The sequence below is a fragment of the Sinocyclocheilus rhinocerous genome, unplaced genomic scaffold, assembly GCF_001515625.1.
Source record: "Sinocyclocheilus rhinocerous isolate Xijiao unplaced genomic scaffold, SAMN03320098_v1.1 scaffold435, whole genome shotgun sequence".
NCBI lineage: Eukaryota > Metazoa > Chordata > Actinopteri > Cypriniformes > Cyprinidae > Sinocyclocheilus > Sinocyclocheilus rhinocerous.
In genome coordinates, this window is record NW_015630023.1 from 345,204 (window position 1) to 364,234 (window position 19,031).

The following is a 19,031-nucleotide window of genomic DNA, read 5'->3' on the forward strand; positions in this document are numbered from 1 at the left end:
GCGACTAAAATAGGAATACTCCACATGTCTTAATTCGATTTCTGTTTACTTCGATTATGAATTTAGCCAGATTAAGGTAATCAAAAATCTCAGTTTACATGGTAGATTCTTAATCAGAGTATTGTCTTAATCGTGTTAAAATCAGATTATTGTTGTCCATGTAAACGTACTCATTGTTGACTTGACTGCAAAGACACTATTGGAAGAGAGCTGAACTGAGCTGGACAATGACATCACTGAATCAATAGTGAACTGACTTTAACTGATAAACTGACTGTTTTCTATTGTCCCCCTGCATTATCAGCACACGTTTTTCCTATTTAACACTGTAAAGCTGCTTTGACACTATCTGTATTGTATAAAGCGCTGTATAAATAAAGATGACTTGACTTGACAATGACTGCAAAAAGACAATTCACAACACTAATTCACAGACTGACGATCCATCTGGAACAAATATAGACAAGCGGATTGATAAAAACAGTGAAAATTCCTAGTGCTGTTTGGCTGTTATAACACACTATAAAGCAAAGAACAGTTTGCCGACCCGAACAAGTCTCGCGTAGCCAGGCCTTCAGACTGACAGCAGAACCTTGGCTGCTTTGAATGGCCAAAGACCACCCATGAGGCCATGCATATGATTGACAGGTAAAGCAACCAATCATGTTTAGTTTTGTTCCGCGTCATGTTTAGGGGCGTGGGAATGTCTTGAACTTATTTTAAAGAGTCTATGCTGCAAACTTTAAATATTTCACATACTTTTGAAAATCCAGCGCTTAGTTGTTCCTGATAAGTGCTCATTGTCAACATGACGGCTTTATTCTTCCATGAGTGGGTTTGGTATCATGACATCTTTGTTTCCAGGTGGAACGTTAAAGAACACGACACACACGTCTCCTGGAAATCTTGTATATTTCAACCAATCCGACGACTTCGAAACTACTGAAGTATTTCCAATTTTGTGTGCCGTTATGCATCAGACGTTCAGCCAACAGTCCGTGGGCCTGACGTCTGAGGCTGAGACTAAACCGGAACTATAATAGAAACTATGATTGCAATTGAGAATGACGGCACTGTCTGACCAAATCAAATTTTGCCAAGCAAGCAGGCTAACCAAGCTTAAGAATTCCCAATCCAAGCACTGGGATCAGTTTACTGTGGTCCAGGTGTGTTTTGACACGGCTCACTCAGCATGATCAACTGCACGCAGCAAATTACCATTCATAAACTACTGCATCATCACTTCTGTTGAATAAAGGAGCACATCTACCTTGTTCACTTTACACCATCCACAGGGCAACATGTTGCCTAGGAAACCAAGTAAATGGTTTTGCTTTTAGAGCACGCAGACAACCACTAGCCTTGTTAGTCTAATGCTACCATCAACAAAACTGGATACTGCGTCACTATGGCTATCAGGCAGCTTGTCTTTGCCCTCAGACTCTGTCCTTATGTAAGTCCACCGCACGTGAAAGTATCTGAAGTATTTGATGAGCTTAAGTGCTTTAAGACAAAGGAGGGTGCATGATGTAAAATGGATTAATGTACTGCCAAAATCCATGTTTGGAATAGTGGCTTATATTGAGGTGTATTCATCTGATCATATGATCGAATCTATGATTGAACCCATTTATTTTGCCAGCCTGCCATGTTCGGCAAAGAGATTTTATTGTTCAAAAGGGATTAATCTAGTCATCCAAGTCTATTGTAGCTATTCTTAGTGCTGTGGCTTAGCTATTGTCATCCGGTCACCTGTAGGTTGAGATGCGATCAAAGACAGTGTTCACATCATTACACTGATGACCACAAGCATCTATATGAGACCAGGAACATTTATTATAACTGTTATATTTCTACAGTGCACTCTTTATTGTAGCATTTGACAGTTTTTGTGCTCTGCAATGTCATTTATAACCTCTCTGTATGGCTCTAGAGACATGGCTCTTTTCATTCGAAAGTGTGGAAGATCAATTATTTCTAATTTGGCTAAAAAAAAAACCTCGTCATTTTTAATTAAATTTGTACATTTTTGAAATGTTTATTAAAGGTGAAGAAAGCCATAAACAAAAATATGAAAATAAGTAAATATTTAATTTTTCTTGTAGCATTTTGTGTGTACTGCTTTAATTTCGTATTCAGCAGTATTTATCCTTTAAAAAAAAAATTCTCATTATCGTTAAAAGTACACATCATGGTTTAAAGTACATGGACCTGGAATTTATTATTTCTGTTAATTATCATTTCTGAAGTAATGACGAGAGAAGTATCAGTTTCTTGTTTCAGTTCTCTATTTGAAGGCTAGTTTTATATCCATCTGATGCTGCTTTAATCATAATTATTTCAAATCTGACCATATCTCATCAAAATCAAATCCAGAGACTTTTACATATTTTGGGTCATGAAGTCTATATCCTTAAGTTTCTATTCCAAAGCCTACAAAGATACAGTACTTTGGAATCAAGTTTCTTTTGTTCATCTTTGGGCTCATGAGCATGGGTCATGTTCACTGGTTCAGCAACTCAGCTGTGGTACAGTAAACTCATGACAAACTCCTTCCTTCAGTAACATTTGAAATTCTGGATGCTCTGTATTCTCCTCCATTGATTTTTCTGCCGTTTACAGAAACGTCTTGAGAAGCACAAAGAGTTTTTTTTTTTCATCAGTGAACATATTCATACACCTTTGTGCACTAAATCAAGTGGTTCAAAAGATTGTCAGTTGTGTTTCCTTCAGCACATGACTTGCAGAAGTTTATAGATCAAAGTTGTATAAACTCTCAGCAGTTCTTTAAAGGGATAGTTCACCCAGAAATGTCATAATTTACTCACCCTCGTGTCGTTCCAAACCCATAAGACTCAAAGGCTGAATCTGAGAAATGCTGCCTTCGGAGGATGCATTCTAAGGCTGGAAGGCATCAAGGCACGTCCGAATCCAGTTTTAACTTCACTTCCTCTGATTGACTTTTGAAGGCAGCATAGATGTATCTTTCGCTTCCTTTGATATCCCACAATCCTTTGCATTCCATTCCGTGACAGCTGAGCTTAAAATGAAAGATGACGTCTGAATTACCAACATAGTATTTAAATATTTGCATAGTTTTCACCAAAGTTCGCTCTATTTTGCTGTAGATCATTAAACCATTACGCTGCCTCAGAAGCCTGTCCGAAATCAGTTTCACGAGGCTCCTTTGTGTGAAAACGCTGCCCAGGCAAGAAGTCAGCAGCCTAAGCTTTCAGATGCAGCCATTGATTTAAAATGCAAAGATATTTTTAATAAAACTGAGAGGTTTCTGCCCCTCCACTGAAAGTCCAGGTAACCAAAACTTAAAGGATCCAAAAGATGTCATAAAACAAAGCCATGTGAAACGAAAGTCTTGTTAAGACATATGATCGCTTTATATGATGAACACATTTAATTTAGGCTTTGATTAACATGATCGACACACATTCATTGAGCACATCATCACACAGAAACTGAAACGGATGTGTGTGTGATGCATGAGAACCAATGGGGTTTGTTTCAATCATGTGACACGTGTTTACCATATGTGATGAGCTCGTTTATATGTGAAAGATATATGAAAAGTTTAAATTAAATCTATAAAAGCTGAATCTTTTATGCATGTTGAGTTTTCTCATTGGTCAATCTAGTTAATTTGCCAGTCACATGCTCTGGTTCTTCAAATAAAAACAGATTAATGAGAAGCTAAACTAAAATCTTGCTCTTCTGTCATTGTTTTCCATAGGAAACGGTAGAATATGCCTTCCTGATCATTTTCACGATTGAAACCTTTCTCAAGATCATAGCTTATGGACTTGTGATGCACCAGAACTCCTATGTGAGAAACGGCTGGAATATGATGGATTTTGTCATCGTCATTGTAGGGTAAGTGAACACATTTGCACACACACGTGTGTGGTTTTATATTCCTTTGTCCTGTAATGTTTTCAGACACGTAATTGTATTTTATTTGCAATTAAATGAAAATGTATTAAATGCAATTAGCTGAACGGCTTTTTTAACCCACTTAAGTAGGACTTCAGCTTTCATCTTTAAAGACTTTCATCTTTATATTATTACTTTTATTATCTTTGAAGTATGGTTAAAGTGTACTGCCAGATTTAACATTTAAACTTGTATTTTGTGTATTTATAAATATATTTGTAATGATGTTGCAATTCAGTAAAATGTATAAACTTTAAATATAAAATCAGATAACACGCTACAGTTAAAATTATAATCGAACACTTTACATGTGCTTTAGTATGTTAGTCAATACATAAACACATAAAACTGACATTATAACAAAGTGCACTTTATAAAAGTGTGCTAAGAAACAAGGATACTGTATTTAAGTACTCTTAAGTGGCCTTTTATTTAATTAATATTATGTTACAAGTGCACATTCAATATAATTAAGCACACTTTTTTCACAGCGTCCTTTAAACGTTGAACAGCTGTGATGTTACTTCAGATTTATCCTCGCATCTTTTCTGTAATCTGAACTATGTAACTCATAGATACCCAATAAATGAATGTAATCCAAAATACTTATCAAATGAACAGACCCTTCAAGACAGCTCAAGAATAATCAAGCAGAAGTCTACTGGGAATCCCTGAGACATTTGTCTGTATCTTAATACCAGCTTTGTAGATTTTCACAGATGATGATGCTTTGTCAGAGCAATGACTGCTGAGTGCTTGTCCTCTGATGGTGATTGTGCAAAATGTTGATCTGTCTTCACGATTTGACACTGTTTTGTGATGTGACATTTCCTGTGCTCATTAAAATAATCACAGGGTTTTGTGCTAAAGTGTAGCACGCTAAAGTGATGCAGTTGTTTGGTGAACAACACATCAACTTGACCATTTAGAATGACTTTTCTGTGTGCTAGTATGAATATGTGGCAATGAGAAATCATAATGTGCATAATTTTCCAAAATGTTCAAGAAATTAAACGAGAAATTCTATTGAATAAGCAGAAAACTTGCTGAACACTGCTATCTAGATAAGAAGGGGTGACAAACTCACCTATGATCATAAATATTTGAGATAAAAAAATTCAATTGAGATATAAAGATTTGCTTCCATTGTCCTCATTTGTAAGTCGCTTTGGATAAAAGCGTCTGCTAAATGTCTAAATGTAAATACCCTCTGTAATGTTACCATGGTTACTCATTTACAGAAATCTTGATGTTTACAGCTGTTTAGTTTGTAGTCCTATATATACAGTGCCTTGCAAAAGTTTTTTTTTTTTTTTCAGTTTTTGTTATGTTGCTGCCTTATGTTAAACTGCTTTAGATTACTTTTTTCTACATTCACATTCAGCTCAGGAGCATTCATATTCATAAGTATGAGCATTCATACTTTGAATGGAGTTAACTTGTGCAAATTCAGTTGAATGGGTATGATTTGGAAAGGCACACACCTCTCAATAAAATGCATATCAGAGCAAAAACCATTGATAGATAATTGCCAAATGCAGATGCTTGCAAAAGTTTTTTTTTTTTTTTTCAGTTTTTGTTATGTTGCTGCCTTATGTTAAACTGCTTTAGATTACTTTTTTCTACATTCACATTCAGCTCAGGAGCATTCATATTCATAAGTATGAGCATTCATACTTTGAATGGAGTTAACTTGTGCAAATTCAGTTGAATGGGTATGATTTGGAAAGGCACACACCTCTCAATAAAATGCATATCAGAGCAAAAACCATTGATAGATAATTGCCAAATGCAGATGAGCAAAGCTTGTCGCATCATACCCAAAAAGACCTGAGGCTGCAAAGGTGCTTCAACTAAGTACCGAGTTAAGGGTATGAATATTTATGCAAAGCACTTATTTCAGTTTTTCCTTTGTTTTTTTGTTTTTTTTGTTTTTTTTATAAATTTGCAAAGTTGTCACATCTGTTTTTTGCCATTATGGTGTATGGAGTGTAGATTGATGTGGAAAAAAGTAATTTAAAGCAGTTTAACATAAGGCAGCAATATAACAAAACGTGAAAAAAAGGAGTATGAATACATTCGCAAGGCACTGTATATATGTTACTATATAATTTACAGTTTAAATCTATGTGCTATATAATTCCCAAAAGTTCCTGTGTAATGCATTACATATGATTATATTTACATGACTTTTTTCTTATTTTGGTCATCAGCTTTGTACAGCAGAGTGTTTATGTTGCATTTTATTTAGTTAATATTTATTGCATGCATTTACGTCCCGTGCCTTACCCTGATGGTTTTGGTGTGTAAGACCCTGAGCACCATCTATATAAATGAGTCTATATGTGAGTATTGGCCAAGTTGTATGGACTGGCCATTTATGATGAACTCTTATTCATCAGTAGGTTCTATTTTACAACCTGTATTATTAAATAGTTAGTTCACACAACAATATCATCATTTACTCACCCCTATGTTGTTCCAAACTCATAAGACCTTCACAAATGAAGATATTTTGGTCACACTTCAGTTTGGGGAAGGAACTATTAACTACGACTTTTGCCACAATAAACTCCCAATCTGCTGCTTATTAATAGTTAGTAAGGTAGTAATTAATTTTAGGTATGGTGTGGATTAAGGGATATAAAATATGGTCATGAAGAATAAAGCATTAATTTGTGTTTTATAAGTACTAATAAACAGCCAATATGCTAGTAATATGCATGCTAATAAGCAACTAGTTAATAGTAAGAATTGGTCCCTAAACTACAGTGTTGCAGATATTTTTAAAATTCCAAATATTTCAAGCTTCAAAACAGTTCATATGACATTGTAAAATTAATCCATATTAATCTCTAAAGAGACAGTGGCTTTATTTGATGAACATATTTAATTTAGGCTTTTGTTCATAAATTGATATTGGTCCAAGCACAAACATAAAGCACATAAAATATGTTAAATGGAGGCTTTTATTTTTTTTGCCAATGAGGTTTGTTCTTGTGTGTCAAGCAATTATTGTTGAGCTTGCGTTTACCATTTTTGATGTGCATTTATCAATGTTTATTATGTACTGTATGTGAATTAAAGCCTAAATATTAATCTGTTCATCACATAATGTGTTTTTGTCTCTTCAGAAGATATTTGGTCAGATGACGCACAGGGCTAGTGAGAATGTTTGACACTTTCTGTGTGCAGAACGAGGATATGAGTTTATTTGCTTGACGAATGATGTGGAAATGATAAAATAAGGAAATATATTCTGATATTCTAAGTCACTTTGTCATGTTACTTTCTTTTCTATGGTGTATCTAATCATCATACTTGATTAAAAGTAGATACCTATATGGAAATAGTCTCAAGTACCTAATGTAAATGTTGAGATTAATTATAAATTTACTTAAGCATCAAAAGTACAAATAAAATATAAATAATAAAGAGTGAACTCAAGTAATGCTCTGGTATGTGTTTCCCAAAAGCATCAAGGCTGAAATACACTACATGACTTTTAAAATCTGAACAGAATTTAAAACACTAGGCATCATACACTTACTGACTTTGTCACAGAGGAAAAACTGGCCATCCTACACTAAACACTTATCACAATAAACTCTTGCTGAAACGTGCACCTTGTTGCTAGGAGACGCATGACAAATGAAAACAACATGTGTTCTAAAATCGGCTCAAAATATCAAACATGCTTGATCTCCTCCGACTGGATGGAATCAAAGTCTGAAGCTAAAAAAATCAGAGTCTGTGACCATCATACACTATGCAGTTTTCTGTGAAATCTGTCAATTCCAATCTGCAGACTGGCTCTGGCTTCACTAGCATCAACTTCTCCTACTGTAAATTGGGGCAAAAAATCTGGGCAGAAGACATGTAGTGTTTTCCAGCCCTTAGCCAACTATGGTCACAAGTTCCAACGTTACTAACATAGTTGAACATTTCCCAGAACCATAGTTTCACAGAACTTTTTCACAAACACAAATCACATCAGTTATGTATGCACATTCTTAATTGTCTGGTGTTTTGTAAGTGTGACTTTGTGTGTTTACCATCAAATAGCATGTTAAATAATGTTTTAATGACGGCGGTTTGGTCTTCTGTGTTGGCCTACAAACTGATGTCATGGTTGAACAACTCTGTTGGAAGTAGTTCATGTCAGCTGGAAATTGTTGAAAGGATTTTGTCTGGCACATAGCTGGCAACTGTTCACAAGAGCTTACAACCTGATCAAGTGCTGATCTCTGACCCGATGTAATGGGATCAACTCCTCTCAGGGAGGAGGCATCCAGTGCATGAAGTCAGAGGTCATGCTAGACAGAGATTGTGCTGCTGTAAGATCCTCAGAGATCACGCTGAATCTCATCTGTGACATCCCCTAGCCTCAGAGCCAGATGAGGGTTATTTGATACAGGCCCATGAAATGTGCAAAAGATAAACCCACCTGACTTGGCATTATGTCCTATAGTCATTTGTTATTTCTAGTATTTGTAATACATTACCACCTTCAGCTTGTGTTTTCATCATCACTAGCTGTTCACTTCTGTCTGTATATCTATATTTATTTGTACACAGTTAAGAACACTTAATTATAGCTTTTTATTTCTCTAATTTCAAATTGAGGTACTATCGAGTAAGTGGTATGAGCTTATTATTGTATTATTGTAATTAACATACATATTTTGTATGTAGGTGTTTTTCCCCCAGAATGTTAAGTAACACCAGTCAAGTTTTTGTGTTCATGTTGATCAGTATGTAAAGCTGAATAATCCTTAGAAATAAGTTCATCCAACTAAAATAATTTGATTACCAGATATGGTGCTGGTGGTGGGACCCCTCATGCATTGTGGAATGTATAAATTATGCAGTTGCATTGTTTTACAATAAGCCATTTGTTAGATTTTTTTTTGGTTATCACCATTTATATATTTATTCATACATCCCTAGAGGATAGTTAAGTAAGTTAAGTATAAAAAAAAAAACATGCAGCACACCACAAAAGTTCTGCAAACAAATAAATGACTAACAGCCCAAATAACCAATTAAATTGCTGCGCTAACAGGCCTTGTTGTTATCCACCATTTTGTCTGTCTGTTCTATTGGTGAGCGTGATTTCACCAAGTACAACATGTTCCCGGATCAACATCGTTGTTGATCCTGGAACAACATTCCAATCAACTAATCAGAATTGAGGGATACGTTTTCAAGAAATGCCAGTTTTAGGCTTACAATCAGGGTTAGATGCTTCTACACCCTTGTTATTCACCTATCATTTCCCTCTGATTTTAGGAATAAAATATGGGTAGAGTTAGGTTTAGGGGTAGGTATTGAGTTAGGTCTTTATTTTTGGACAGTAATGTTGATCCAGGATCAACAAAAGATATTGATCCAGGAACATGTCTTACTTGGCAAAATCACGGCGACCCTGTTCTATCTGTGACATCCCAACGTTATGGTAAAAAGGAGTTGTGAAGATACTTGAAATTTAGATACTAGATATTCAGAGAGGCTAGTGCTCATTTCATTCCCAAAACCAGCCAGTAATCTTGAAAAATGAACAAATGAACTGCATGATCAACTGCCCTTGGAAATTTTGACTGATCGTTCAAAAACATAACATCTCTATGTTTGCGCAAAGGAAAGGAATAGCAGTCCTCTACTGTTGCATTTCACTTATGCTGTTGTATATAACATAATAACCTGAACTCACATTATGTGTGTGTGTTTAGTCTCTTCAGTGTTGTGCTGGAGCTGGTAACCAAAGATCGAGACGTCAGCGGGCAGTCAGGTGGGAAGCCGGGCGGGTTTGATGTCAAGGCTTTACGAGCGTTCAGAGTTCTGCGGCCCCTCCGCCTGGTCTCAGGAGTGCCAAGTGCGTCCACATCTTTACCCAGCAATCACAGCCAGAACAGCCTGATAACATGCTGATAATATGTCTCTGTGTGTGTGTAGGCTTACAGGTAGTGCTGAACTCCATTATTAAAGCCATGGTTCCTCTGCTGCACATTGCTCTGCTCGTACTCTTCGTCATCATCATCTATGCCATCATCGGACTGGAGCTATTCATCGGGAAGATGCACGCAACCTGCTATCTGAACGGCACGCGTCAGTGTGTTCTCACATTCGCTAGACTATTTATAAACTATAAAAGTTCTGTTTTTAACATTTCTTTTGCATTACACACACACACACACACACACGCACCATAATCTATCAAATAATATGTCTTAGATAGAAGATAGAAGATAGAAGATATCCTAACTAGTACGCTCACATACACAGTACTTAAATGACACAATTTCCTGAGAATGAGCCACATATTTCTTATTCTCCACACAGGTACATTAGCAGAGGAGGATCCCGCTCCCTGTTCTCTTTCTGGTCATGGGCGTCACTGCCCTCTCAGTGGCACTGTGTGTAGGGATGGTTGGCATGGGCCCAACAACGGCATCACAAACTTTGACAACTTCCTGTTTGCCATGCTGACTGTGTTCCAGTGTATCACCATGGAGGGCTGGACTGATGTGCTGTACTGGGTGAGACTCGCAATGGCTTCCTGTCTCTGAAATGTTCACTGTCGCTGACATACTCTTTGTTCTTTCCTGCGGGGAGCGTTCACTTCCGCTCTAAGCACTTTTCCATGACACACAGAGAGCTCAATGAATGCTAATGAGATTGACCCTCTAAGACTGAAGGGACAAAGTCAGAAGACGGGCAAAAATGAGAACACAGGAAAACATGTCAGCCTCTGCTTATCAGTGGTGGATGAAGTACAGATACCATAATAAAGTATTACTCAAGTAAAAGTAATCCTTTTCCATTTTACTTATATACAAAACACAGAAATACTTGATTTTTAATGTACTTAAAGTATTAAAAGTATTGATCAATTAACCATGTTTATTCATTCTGCAATTTTTAATACTTAATCCTAGAATAAGGAAGAGTAGTAGATGAAGAAACTTGTATTGCTCTGAAAATAAGCAAACATTTTATTTTATTACCTAAACATACTTTAATGTAGTATCAATTTAGGTGTTATATCATTTTAAATGGCATCTGCAGCAGGGAAGATCAGTGGAATCCCTGTAGAGAACGTGATAAAGTATTTCATTCAAAATCTTCCCCTTTACCACATATTTAGTTCACAGATAACCGAAAGTCATGACCTATATATGATTTCCCTTTAATTTATCAATACTAAAATTCAGCACTAGCAACTTACTTTTAGTGCCATCAGTGTCATGAAGGGGGGTGCCAGAAGCCGAATACCTTATTTAGAAAGGCACGGATAATGGCTTCAAAACGAATAACGGATAACGAATAATTCTGCCTGAATAATATTTGGCTGAGGCTGGCACGGTCACTCCTGGTGTTTGCTGGATAACGGGTGAGCCAGGGGATCAGCGCAATATTATACATAAAACTCTAAAGTCACTACACAATAATGAGTGTGTGAAGTGAATGAATGTAAACTTTATGAATGAAATGAGCGCAAATCAAAAAACAGCATTGCTGTTGCCTCTCCGTGCATCTCAGAAATCAGAGCTTGGCAAGAAAATCAACTGTACAACATCATACATGTTCTATTTGTGTATATTTGTCAATGATTTAAACCTTGTATGATACACAAATGAATGGAATAAGCACAGCGTGATTGCCAATCAAACAGCCGCGTTGCCGTCTCTGTGCGTCACATACATTTTCTACTAAGCCTACACATTTGCTTCTCTATCTTTTGCTGGTTTGCGTTTCACACACACACATTTGTTTAGTGAAGGTCAAAAAAGACTTGCTTAAATAGTTCTGTGTAATGAAAATGTGTGCCTTGAATTAATTCATTCGTGTTCAAATGATCACTAAACGTTTGTCATGAAATCTCTCTGCTTGAATGATATTTTTTTTTTTTTTGGAAATTATTAATTTTATATTTTAGAACACTGAATAGGGCAAATAGAAGCATTTTACAAAAATTTCAGCGTTATTTAATACATTAGGAATGTTTCAGCTTAATATTATGTATAAAATGGTTAGAATTCTGGTGACTCAGATCAGGTGGGAGGAGCTGAGGAATCTGCTGCAGAGGATGAAACCAACTCTGTGACAGCTGCCACCCCTCCACCCCAACCCTGATGACCGCAGTGGCCGACGATTACGGGGACGGTCTCTGCCTCTGGGTGCCGGGCGACTGGGATTGTTGGTGTGGAATTCCATTAGCAGAGCAGGATCTAGTCGTCTCGGGCAACTCATGAACATTCTTCTTGGCCGTATTCCAGGCGACCTCCCTGTCATTGGGAGTCCAAGATTTTGTGCACCTTATAGATGTGGCCTTCTTCAGTATCAATGGGAGGAGGAGGTATGTCATCTACATCAGACCCTTAGGAAGATGTGAACAGAGGGTTAGTGAAATGTTTGAGAAGTGAAACGTGGAATGATGGAGAAATACGGTAATGTGATGGAAGATTCAACTGGTAGATGACTTCATTGATCTGTCTTTGGATGGTGAATGGACCATTGTAGCGGGGACTCGGCTTACGGCAGGGCAGGCGAAGACGGATGTCCCTGGTAGAGAGCCAAACCTTCTGACCCAGATGGTACTGGGGAGTAGCAGCTCTTCTTGCATTGGCCTGGCTCTTTTGTCTCTGTACTGCTCACTGTCGATGGATGTGAGCTGAGTCCCAAACCCTCTCGCTCTCTTGGAACCATTGGTTTACAGTTGGAGCCTCTGAAGGCTCACCTGACCAGGGAAACAGGGGCGGCTGGTAACAGAGTATGCATTGGAACGGGGTGAGACTGGTGGTCGTTTAGCGTAGAGAATTCAAAGCATACACGGCCCAGGGAAGGTAGCAGCTCCAGCTGTGTTGGAGATCGTGACAATATGACCTTAAGTATCTCATGATCTCCTGGATCTTCCACTCGCCTTTTGATTGTGGATGGTAGGTAGATCTGTGAGGAAATCATTCTGATGTGGGACCACGGATGGTGTGGAGCAGGTAGGGGTATCAGTTTTCCCTCAGGTAGATGGCGTTGGAACCTTGGTGCACAGACTGAGCATCCACGGATGTACTGGGAGACATCCCGGGCCATATTGGGCCACCAGTAGCTGATTTTGAGGAATGAGAGGGTCTGCTGACTGCCTGGGTGTCTAGAGCCTGGATAAGTGTGGACTGAGTCTATGAGGGACAAGCGGAGGGTTGATGGAACATATACCAAACACTCAGGACCTCCCAGTGGAGCTGGCTCTGAGCGTGTGGCCTCTGCAATCTGATCATCAAGAGCCCATTAGATGGGACTGACTATAATGGCTGGAGGGAGGATGGGTTCTGGTGTTGATGGACTGGGGTCAAGATTGTGCAAATGGGATAAAATGTCGGCCTTCTGATTCTTATGACCTGGACGGTAGGTTACGGTGATCTGGAAACGGGTGAAAAAGAGGGCCCAATGGGCTTGTCTGGGATTTAGTCTCTTGGCCTCATGGAGGTATTCAAGATTCAAGGATGTGCTAGGGTAGGAACTGTACAAAAGACTTCCTTGAGTGCCGTGAAGGAAGAGAGGGCTTTGGGGGTCCAGAACAGACATTTGGGCCTGCTGCGGAATAGTGACGTGAGAGGTGAACTGATCTGATTGAAGTTGGAGACTAATCTTCTGTATAAGTAGGTGAATCCTAAGAATCATTGTAAATCTTTAACAGAAGATGGTTGAGGCCAATCTTTGACTGCTTGCACCTTCCTCTGGTCAATCTGGATGCCTCACTCACTGATAACATATCTTGAGGAGTGGATGGTGCTACAGTGGAATTCCTACTTCTCCAGTTTCAGGTACAGGTTGTACTCACGGAGCTTCTGAAGGACCAGCGTCACGTGGTGGCTATGTTCGGCCAGGTTCCGGGAGTAGATCAGGATGTCATCAATATAGACAATGACAAAACAATGGAGGAACTCCCGGAACACCTCATTCATAAATCCCTGGAACACGGAGGGTGAGTTTTCCAGTCCATATGGCATGACCTGATATTCATAGTGGCCTGATGGTGTAACGAAGGCGGATTTCCATTCATCACCCTCACGTATCCGAATGAAGTTATACGCACTCTGCAGGTCCAACTTGAAAAAGATGCTGGCATGATGGTTAAACTGGATTGACTGATAGACTGAGGACAGACAGGGGCATCAGATGGATGGAAGGTGAGTATTTGCAGGAGAGAGTCAGGTAAGTAGCTCCAAGGGAATGACGATACCAGACAATGGTGAGATGGAGAGTTTCAGTAGGGTTCTTAATTAACTGGTGCAGGTGGGAGGAGCTAAGGAATCTGTTGCAGAGGATGGAAGTGACTCTGTGACAGGAACCAAGGTTATTATTGTAAACGAAAACTAAAACTAAGACTAAAACGATTGATGAAAAAACAATTTCGTAAACTGAAATAAAATAATAATTATCAAAAATAAATAATCGTTTTCGCAATCATGCCGTTCTCACCCCTTGGCGGAAAAATATACGAGCTGTGTGGAGGTTTAGGGAAATAGCCTACCTGTAATGCCGCATCACAGCGAGTCGTGACCCGAACTGCACTCGCATTAAATCTATTACATCAGGTAAGCAAGATTATTTATTTTATCTTGTAACACAAGCAATCAAACCAACATTAGGCATTCTAAGTTGGTGCTTTGAAGAAAAAGACATGCAGCGCAACATGACAATTAACAGAAAAAAATATGAGAATGCGCATCCTTTCTGTAAACAACACAAAACTTTTGCCTAGCATCTTGTGATCACTCTGCCAGGCTTTTGAACAAATGTGCATTGGCTAATGCCAGACAGGAAGCCCTGCGTTGGGTGGAAGAAGGTGAAAATCCCTGTATGCAGCGACCTCGTGCCCAGTCTTGTAGCATTACTAATGTTACCGACCTCTCAGCACAGTCTAATGCTATCCTAAATAAGCCCTCAGATGAGTTGACTGAAGTCAAAGAAAGTCTTCGTAAACAGCAGGCTCAGCTAGATACTATTCTTAAGCATTTAGAGTCCTCTGTTCCTCAAGCTGTTTCAGGATCTTTCTTGCCACCAGCTCCTTCTGTTCCAAAGGTTGGAATTCGTAGCCAACATTATCGCTATCATCCAGATGGTAGACCTATATGCTTGCGTTGTAATCAACCTGGTCATATTGCAAGATTTTGTAAAACTGAATTGGGTACGACATTGAGGGTAGCTGCAGGGCCTAGGTCCTCTACTCAGTCATCGGAAAACTAGTGCCCCCCGGCAGCACTGCCCATGTGCCGGGTGGGGAACTCTTGGGCAACCCCTCTGTTGATGAGCTTCGACTTCTAGGTAAATGTCCAACAGTAGAGATTACTATTGGTGGGGTGACTGTGGCATGCTTGCTGGACACAGGATCTATGGTGACTACGGTTAACCAGCAATTTTATGAGCAATATTTGCAACCCCAATTCCAGTTTTCATACTATCGTCGGTTTGTTGAGGGTTTTGCTAGACTAGCAGCCCCCCTGCATAAATTAGTTGGGAATTTACAGGGCACTCGGAAGCGGTGTGCAACCACTAAGCAGGGTTCTTTTGAACAACATTGGGATGATAGCTGTGAGACAGCATTTAATGACTTAAAAGAGCGGCTCATTCAGGCTCTTGTTTTAGGGTATGCAGATTTCTCGCGTACTTTTATTTTAGAGACTGACGCGAGCCATTTAGGTTTGGGGGCAGTGTTATCACAAGAACATGGGGGGCTGCGGAGACCAATTGCTTTTGCTAGTCGCGGGTTTCGACTAAGTGAGAGGAACATGACTAACTATAGTGCAATGAAGCTGGAGCTTTTGGCCCTGAAATGGGCAATGACAGAGAAGTTTAGAGAATATCTTCTTGGTAATAAGGTCACTGTTTATACTGATAACAATCCACTGCGCTATCTTGAGTCGGCGAATTTGGGGGCAGTTGAACAGCGTTGGGTTTCCCAACTGGCTTTATTTAACTACGAGATTAGATATCGACCAGGAGCTGCAAATCGAAATGCATATGCACTTTCTAGGCTCCCTTCGCATTCTGATCTCGAAATGCAGATGCACTTTCTAGGCTCCCTTCGCATTCTGATCAATCGGCAGTTGTATTATCAGGTATTACGGTTCCTCAGTCAATTGCAATGCTGGAGAAACCACCTGGGTTGGGCCCCCAGGTGGTGGAATCGTTAACAGTGGACGCTGTTCTGGTTCATAGTAAGGCAGACTTGAGAGCTTTGCAGGCCGCGGACCCATGTATCCAGGCCTTTCAACAATTTTGGGTGCAGGGGCAGCAACCAACAGTTGCTGAATTGAAGAACATGTCAAGAGAAGTTCAACAGTTGGTAAAACAGTGGCCCCGAGTACGGGAGGTGGATGGAGTTCTGTATAGGACCGTGCAAATACTAAAAAAGCTAAAAAACTAAAAACTAAACTAAAACTAACAAAAATATGAATGAAACTAAAAAAAAAAACTATAAAAACTGAACTGAATTTTATAGAAAATTTGAAAACGATATTAAAATAAAACTAATTTAAAAATTCAAAACTATAATAACCTTGACAGGAACACTGTTCACTATTAACTAGTTGCTTATTAACATGCATATTACTAGCATATTGTCTGTTTATTAGTACATATTAATGCATGACTAGACCCCTTAACCCTACCCAATACCTAAACATAAGCACTACAACAACTGCCTTACTTATAATGAATAATCAGCAAATTAGAAGTTTATTGAGGGAAGACTCTTAGTTAATAGTTAATATGTGTTCCCTACTCCACATGCTCATCTAAATTGCTCTGGAACTTCATTGGTCGACGCTGCCTAAGGAGAATTGCTTATTTGCATGCTCTCTCATTTCAAATCTGAATTTAAATCTTGAAATAAGTAGATTTTACTTTTAAAATTAATTTAATTAATTAATTAATTTCTTATATTTGCTAAAATGTCATACATGATTAGCAGCTGAGAGTGCAGTTAGAATTGCCATTCGGTAAGACTTTATTTTAGGGTCTCTTAACTAGTTGCTTATTAGCATGCATATTACTAGTATATTAGCCATTTATTAGTACTAATTAAGCACATATTAATGCCTTATTCTACATGACCTTATTCTGCATCCCTAATCCTACCCAATACCTAAACTTAACAACTACCTTACTAACTATTAATAAGCAGCAAATTAGGAATTTACTGAGGGAAAAGTCGTAGTTAATAGTGAATAAGTGTTCCCTATTCTAAAGTGTTACCTGCCATTCTTCTGTTCATTCTTTTATTGCCATATTTATGTTCATAGGGGTAGACATGGTAACATGAGTTAATCTGAGAGTTGCTGTGTGTCGTTGTGTGTTTCAGATGAATGATGCTATGGGCTCTGAGTTGCCTTGGGTCTATTTTGTCACTCTGGTCATTTTTGGCTCCTTCTTTGTCCTCAATCTAGTATTGGGCGTTCTCAGTGGGTGAGTTATTTTATCCAAATGCTGTTCACATTCAATTTCTGTAATTTCATAACTGCGCCCTTCAAAGTGCTATTACCAAACCATAATTTCCATGGTCTGTATCTGTGTATATGATCTCTTCTGTACAGTACATTGTTGCTAGAGGGAATTTGTTCACATGTGTGCACCACAGAGAGTTCTCTAAGGAGCGTGAGAAGGCCAAAGCTCGTGGAGATTTCCAGAAACTGCGTGAGAAGCAGCAGCTTGAGGAGGATCTGAAGGGCTATCTGGATTGGATCACACAAGCTGAGGACATCGACCCTGATAATGATGAGGAGGGAGATCAAGAGGCCAAACGCAACCGTACGTAAAAGTGCAAGACTCATTTGTTTCTACTCATTTCATCTCTCTGAAAGTCTTTTGAAATGCACACTGTCATTTGCACACATCAACAGTTCTAGCCAAGGTCATACTGGAATCAAATCATTAATATTGAGAAAAATTTAATGTTATAGTCAAATGTAAGTTGTTCATCAGTTTATGCATCCACTCAATTAAACCAGTCATGTTTTGTGTGAGCAGTGCTGTAGTTGAGTCTAAATGCAGTATGAGTCAGTAAGTCTGGATTGTGGCTTGCAGTAATGAATTTTAAGCTTGGACAAAGCTGAAAGATATCATAAAAAATCATTTAAAAACTGTTTTATGATAAATGTGGCTTGAACTGTCCAGTGTTTTGGAGTTTGTCATTTTGTCTGGGGTTACTTGACTGTAACCCTGTTCCCTGAAAAAGCGGGAAGGCGATGCTGCATTTCATTAATGCTCATGAGAATGTCCTGACCAGTTGTGAAGCATATGTGGCAAAAATGCTATACATTCGGATTAAATAAACTCTGCCTGTCGTCATTGGAATGCATGCTTTTGAGAGGCTATAAATAAATGTGAAACGGACACACATTCAGGTTATAACTCTGTCTGAAGAGTCTTTCAGGCACACCCACAGTACGGCAATGAGGTGCAGTGTCCCGTTCCCGCTTTTTCTGGGAACAGGGTTACAGTCAAGTAACTGGAGACTCTCCCTATCAAAATCTACACTTGATGCTGCATTTCATTAACGCTAACGGCAACAAGAATACCAGCGCCGCTGCACTGGAAAGTGTCTGGACCCCTCAAGGTTGTGTAGTGTGTGCGCACAAACATTGGAGAGGTCTCAGACATGACCTTGGGATGTTGATTCAAGGACAGGCGAGTCTGAAATAGCATGGACATCCAAACTATTGAACCTGGTGGACCAGCCTGTCGCATCACACACTTGCTGCAAGGGACCTCCACATAACGTACAGATCACACGCACATAGAAACATTCAGGAGTGCAAAAAATTATTGTCAAAACTGTCCTGTGATTTATCAGCTTAAAAACAGAAAAGTTACAGCATATTCTCTCTGTTTCTGAAGTAAGTACAACCCTCAGCTTCGCCATAGTAGAGAGACGCTGCACAGACAAGTGAGTTAAACAGTCATTTAATATAGACGTGGGCTAATTGTAGTGTTCCAATAAATCACATTAAAACTATTGTTCTAGTATTGTGTATTTATTTTTCGTTTAATATAAGCTCTGAACAGAACTTTGTGATATTTCAAAA

General features: G+C 38.8%; 1 protein-coding gene across 1 annotated transcript in view; it reads left to right on the plus strand.

Annotated features, from left to right (window-relative positions):
* The window catches only part of LOC107739656 (voltage-dependent L-type calcium channel subunit alpha-1D-like), a 34,211-nt gene extending 16,449 nt beyond the window's left edge, over window positions 1-17,762 (plus strand). The window contains exons 4-9 of the mRNA XM_016551823.1: window positions 3,746-3,885; window positions 9,678-9,820; window positions 9,901-10,053; window positions 10,288-10,484; window positions 17,309-17,412; window positions 17,585-17,762. Of these exons, the coding sequence (XP_016407309.1) occupies window positions 3,746-3,885; window positions 9,678-9,820; window positions 9,901-10,053; window positions 10,288-10,484; window positions 17,309-17,412; window positions 17,585-17,762 (915 nt within the window). The remainder of the gene's footprint in view (window positions 1-3,745; window positions 3,886-9,677; window positions 9,821-9,900; window positions 10,054-10,287; window positions 10,485-17,308; window positions 17,413-17,584) is intronic.
* Window positions 17,763-19,031: the final 1,269 nt, after the last annotated feature.